Below are 6000 nucleotides of genomic sequence, written 5' to 3' on the forward strand. Positions count from 1 at the left end.
AGAAAATCACTAGTCTGGTTCAAACTATTTTACTAAGTGAAGAAACAAAGATAAAAAAGCAGTGACTTGTCCCATATCATAGGGCCAGTAAGTGGCAGAGAGGGGACTAGAAGTGAAATCCTTTGACCTCAGTCCTAGGGCATTACAGTAACTGTGTTTACTTTGTTCATAGCAACTTCTTTTTTTTTGCGGTACACGGGCCTCTCACTGTTGTGGCCTCTCCCATTGCGGAGCACAGGCTCCGGACGCACAGGCTCAGCGGCCATGGCTCACGGGCCCAGCCGCTCCGCGGCATATGGGATCTTCCCGGACCGGGGCACGAACCCATGTTCCCTGCATCGGCAGGTGGACTCTCAACCACTGCGCCACCAGGGAAGCCCCATAGCAACTTCTTAATTCCCTTCTGCTAGTGCCATTTTCCCTCCAAAAAGTTACACACCCATGTTTAGGACATAGAGTATTCTTGGGCCACATTGCTGGCAGAGATTCTACCTTAATTGTATCTAGCATAAATGGAAGAAGAGAGTGATTGCATCCTTGAATTTGCACGTCTTTCCAGTGGCAGCTTGCACACTTACCTCTTCACAAAAGGGTAATTTTCCAGTCTTTCTCTCCTTCTTCCCTTTCAGATCACCTGTTGACATGTGTGCAGAAGCCAGGGTCCTTGAGGGGCCTGGTCGCAAGCTGTAAGACTTATCTTTGTGTTCAGCTGCCAGGATGGGCAGAGTTACGATAGTTGCTTTTGTCATCTCTCATAGGCCACAAGTCTGACACCCACCGCTCAGGGGGCAGAGAGCGGGGACGATCGAAAGAGCGAAAGCATCTTCTCTCTCCTGACGTCTCCCGCTGCAACTCCGAGGAGCGAGGGACCCAGGCCGACTGGGAGTCGCCAGAACGTCATCAGTCCCGGTCTCCCAGCGAGGGCAGGTCACAGACCCCCAGCAGACCGGTGAGCACGGAGAGGAAGCTGAGCCTCTGCAGAAGACAGGGAGGGGCGGGCTGTTAACATTAGGTGCAAAATGTGGGCATCCAGCACCCACACAGACCTCAGCTTCACAGGAAACTGCATCCATTGTGCATAGAGGTTAGCTTTTTACTTAAAGAGGTTAGCTTTTTACGTAACACTTGTGTATTCAGAAATGATATGAATTCACAGAAAACCAAAGAGTCCCCCAAGAAAGACGATGGTGTCTAGGGGTCATTCCATCTTGGTTCTCAGAATCCAGAGTTACAAAGTCACAACAAATAAGTTCATAAATATCTCAGGCAGATTTCAGAGGAAAGGATGGCTTTTTAGCCAGAAAAGTTTTGACCAGTCATGTGACCCTTAGTATTGGTTGGAATGGTGATTCCTCTCTCAACACAGGATTCAAAAGTCAGATCAATTCAACTTCATCTATCTAGCTTCCAGCCATCCCAGGAGGAAGAGCATCTCTCCTTCCGGCCTGTTGCTGAAACATCAGCCTAGGTCTAAGATATAACTACCAGAGCTGTGTGAAAACACTCTCTGGCCCTGTTTTCCTCCTGACTACCATCCCTCACTCCCTGCCCTACCTTGCTCCAATACTCTCGGAGTCCAGATGTGAGACCCATCAGCAGTGAGCAGTGGGGAAGAGGAAGGGCTTCCACAGCCAACTTTTAGATGCAGTTGAGAAGTTTACTTCTAGAGCAGTGGTGTCGAGTTTTAGTGCAGAATGGAGTCACCTAGGGATTGTTCTAAGTGCACGTTCCTGGGACCTCAAGGCTTCTGCTTCAGTAGTGAGACCCGCTGTAAAGCAGAACCCAGAAATCTGCACTTGGAAGGACCCCAGAATCTCCCAGGAGATCTTGAGCATGTGGTTCCTAGGTTACACGCACACCTTAAGCCTCAACACCGAGCTGGAGGCCCATTTACCAACCCCTGGGCTCAGAGACCCTTGGGAATAGGTGAGCAGGTCAAGTCAGGCCTGAACCAGCAGATGAGTGGGGGGATGTAGAAGCCAAGTTAGTCTTAGCACGCCACTGAAAACACAGATGCAAAAAAGAGAAGATGAGGGAAGGTATTTGCCATGGCCTTAGATCCAATTCCCAAGAACGTTCCCCAGACAGAGCAACTCTAGAGCACTTGTTTACCTTTCATGTAGTTGTCTTTCCCCAAAGCTTCAAGTCTTTCTCTCAACGTGCCACGTGCTAGAGAGAGTGAGCTTCCAGATCTTTGCTACTCAATGTGTTTGTTCCAAGCACCGGCAGCACCTGTGAGCTTGTTAAAAATGCAGGATCTCAGGCCCCACCCCAGACTTTCTGAGCTGCATCTGCAGTTTAACAAGACCCCAGAGATGCATAAGCATATTGAAAGTTGACATACCCTGGTCTCGATGGTACTGGCTCCTGAGTCTCCTGTAATCTCTGCATCCCTGAGTGGATGTGACTGGTAGCAGAGGGGACCCTGGTGGCTCTCTGTAGGAGGCGTTAGGGACCTTAACCGGGTCCCAAGTAGGAATGATGCCAAACCCAGGCTAACATGCCATGTTTTTCCTGCCGCACAGGGCACAGGGTCCCTCAGTGAAAGCTCCATCCCCTCCGTCTCTGACACCAGCACCCCAAGACGAAGTCGTCGGCAGCTCCCACCTGTCCCTCCAAAGCCTCGGCCCCTCCTTTCCTACAGCTCCCTGATGAGACACACTGGGAGCATCTCCCCACCTGCTGATGGGAGCGAGGGTGGCTCCCCACTGACCTCCCAAGTTCTGGAGGGCAATGACGCCAGCCTGCCCGAGTCTTCCAACCCCCGGTACGTACAGCAGAGCCACCCCTCCTCCCCACAGCGCTACATCTCTGAGCCCTACCTGGCCCTGCACGAGGACTCCCACGTCTCGGACTGTGGCGAGGAGGAGACGCTCACCTTTGAAGCAGCTGTGGCTACCAGCCTCGGCCGGTCCAACACCATCGGCTCGGCCCCACCCCTGCGGCACAGCTGGCAGATGCCCAATGGGCACTATCGGCGGCGGAGGCGCGGGGGGCCTGGACCAGGCATGATGTGTGGAGCTGTCAGCGACCTCCTGAGCGACACGGAAGAAGACGACAAATGCTAGAGGCCGCTCCCCCCTCCGATGCATGCTTTTCTCTCAACACGGAGAAAACCAAGACCCCAGTTGGGAAGCCAGCGTGGCCCGGGGGGGAGGATGAGGGAGGAAGAAGATAGAAGGACACCGTGCATTATCAGAGAAGAGGACGGGAAGGACAGGAGGAAAACCGGTCAGACCCACCAAGTTGCTGTATTTCCCTTGGCAAGATGGGCACTGCCATAGTTCTGCCTGTTTGCTGGGGAAAGAATATTCAAGAACATGGAGGGTTATTCCCAGGGGAGAAGGGGCACGAGGATGGCTTTGCTTCCCCTTGCCCCTTCCCACTTTTCTATAGCCATGGGGACGTCGGGCTGGCCTGTGGCTGTGCCTGTTGCCCTGAGAAGCCTGGAAGACATTCTGGCTCTTAACTGGGGGAGTCATGGAGACCCTGGGAGAGGACTCTCCTCCCTCACCAGACCTTCCTCCTCGGCCAGCACCCCTGCCACCAGGCCAACCACGATGGCATCTCACGCGTTATCCTGTGGCTTGCGTCCCCAGAGGAAGCACAGGCTGAGTTCAGGAGCATTGGATGTCAAGGGTAGGAGGCAGAGAGGGAGGATAGAGGGGGAGGGGGAGGGGCACTGTGCTGGCAGCAGCGAGAGCTGGTCTGGGTGAGCAAAGCCATAGTGCGGCAGCCCTCACCATAGCAGAGGGGGCAGGGGAGTGGAGAGCCGCTGGTTCTGGTCGCTACAGGCCCGTCTGAGGCCTGTCACCCACTCAGTAGGTGTTCTGTTCATTTAGGATAGGCCAGGGAGGTCCCCTGAGGTCCAGGGAGGTGCCGAAGGCTCTGGTAAGGGTGATATTTTCAAAGTATTTAACGACCCGTGTGACCAGGGCACCAGCTGATGAGAGTGGAGTCCGGCCTTAGCGCTGGCGCCCCATGCCACGACAGGCCTTACTTAGCCCGGGAGATACCGGGCACGGGGGAGCCCCGAGGGTGGGCTGAGTGTGGCAGGGGGGCACTTAAGGGGCTCAGGCAGAGTCAGTTTTCCAACCAGTATAGAGGTAATTCAGTATGTGGAACGGTGCTGCAGCCGGCCCAGCACACACCAGCTGAACGTCAGCCCGGACTCTGGGCCAGGAGCAGAAGAAGACCACTTTGCCAAGCAGCAAGGCCAGTGCCGTGCCAAGGCCAGTGAGCCCAAGTGCCAGTGGCCTAGCCTTCCCAGCCACTCCCCAAGAGGGCAGCACACACATATCCAAGGTGAGCTACACATCACCTGGTAGGGACTTCTTCCGTAGAGATGAGAAAGGCCAACAGATTGCAACCAGAGAAGCTTCAATGAGAGAGTCCCTCTGAGTTTACTGAGGAGCTCCCGTGAGGGACGGACCCTTGGATGGGCAGCTTCTGCAGCTAGTTTGTGACTGAGGGTCAGTTTGTCAGGATACTTTAAGGTGATGAGTAAATATACCTCAGCTTAGACCTGGGCTGCTCCTTCTAGCAAAGCAGGCTCCAGTGGGGCCTCAGTACACAAGGTGACAGGCCTGGGGCCCCGGTGGTCCTGAATATTCCCCCTGGGCTTTCCCCATCCCTAAAGTAGAGCTGAGCAGAAGACAACCTCAGGACATTGTTCCCAACCCCCAAAACTCATAAGCATTGAGAAAAAGCCCTTTCTTGGCTGATCAGTTCTCCTTCCCTGTATCGATTATCCATTCGGTGGAAACACACCACCCCCTTATGTCCCTCTCCAGTCCTCCAGCACCATCACCGTTAGGTGAGAAGGATTTCCTGCAGGGGGTACCAGGCAGGGCCCTCCTCTCCCAGCCAGGAGCAGATGGAACCTGCCTCCCGGGACCCTCCATGGGGCGACTCAGAGGCCCCCAACTGAGATCGCAGCGGAGAAACACTCTTTGTTCTCCTCCAGCCCAGGCAGACTTCACGTCTTGGGTAGGAGCGGTCAGTGGCGGTTATTTTTCTTATGAACTTGGGTTTTTTTTTGTTTTGTGTTGTGGAAATAGAAATAAGGCATCGTCGTAGCAGCTCTGAAAAGCCAGATTCAACCCTGTGGCTGCAAAATCATTTGTGGTGGCCCTGCCTTCTGTCCTAGACATGGATGGAGCTTCACGGCCCAGATTCAGCCCCCAAACCAAAGCAGTCCTGGTGCAGGAGACCAGTGAGGCAGAGATGTAGGCCTCCCACTCTGAAACCCTTGTCTTTTTTCCCTTTCCTCTCCCACTCAGCACATGTGTGTGCTCAGGGGTAACTGGGAGTGTGACTCTGTAACACCCTGATCCTAACAGACGGGACTGTTACCTGAGACTCAGACTCGGGGCCTTGTACTGTCTTAAGTTTCCCCTGCTCGGTGTCATTTCCTGCCAAAGTGCTGCTATGGGCTGCTTCGCACAAAATTGCTTTCTTCCACCTCGGAAATGCAGCTTTCCTGAGGGAAAGGCTGACACAGGAAGGCCATTCTGCACCAGCGGGTCTATTGCATTGTGTTTTGAGAACGGGTGTTGAAGTGACGTCTTACGCCATTGCAACAGGAGACACTGAGGCTGGGAGAGCAATTACCAGAAGTGGGATTTGCCTGCAGACAACATTACAGACACTCAGTGTGCTGTGCCGGGAAACCTTCCTGGACATCTGAACTCCTTAAACTTACATCCACACAAGCACTTGAGTCCTGAATAAAGTGGCATACTGCACCGTAGATGCAGGCCCCTGACCGACTCCTTGGGCGTTTTTAGTACCCATGAACTTATGAACTCATCTCTTTAATTCAACTCCCCCTGACCAAGAAATCAGGTTTCTAATCCCTTAGCCTGCATTTACCCTTCTATTAAGACCAGAAAATAAAAGACAATTTTCTATGAAGTCACGGAACGCATTAGCATAATCTTACCATGGTTTCCTTCCACCTCTGAATAAATATGAACCCTAACCTTCCCCCAATAGCCA

At 53.4% G+C, this 6000-nt stretch overlaps 1 protein-coding gene across 3 annotated transcripts in view; it reads left to right on the top strand.

The window, feature by feature from the left end:
- CACNA1E (calcium voltage-gated channel subunit alpha1 E) overlaps positions 1–3068 on the top strand; it is a gene marked incomplete at its 3' end in the record, with an annotated part of 302403 nt that extends 299335 nt beyond the window's left edge. For all 3 annotated transcript variants that reach the window (XM_081225453.1, XM_081225454.1, XM_081225455.1), the window contains 2 exons: positions 759–949; positions 2526–3068. In XM_081225453.1, the coding sequence (XP_081081579.1) occupies positions 759–949; positions 2526–3068 (734 nt within the window). The remainder of the gene's footprint in view (positions 1–758; positions 950–2525) is intronic.
- Positions 3069–6000: the final 2932 nt, after the last annotated feature.

This window comes from Mesoplodon bidens (genome assembly GCF_964165515.1).
Source record: "Mesoplodon bidens genome assembly, chromosome: 2".
Lineage (NCBI taxonomy): Eukaryota > Metazoa > Chordata > Mammalia > Artiodactyla > Ziphiidae > Mesoplodon > Mesoplodon bidens.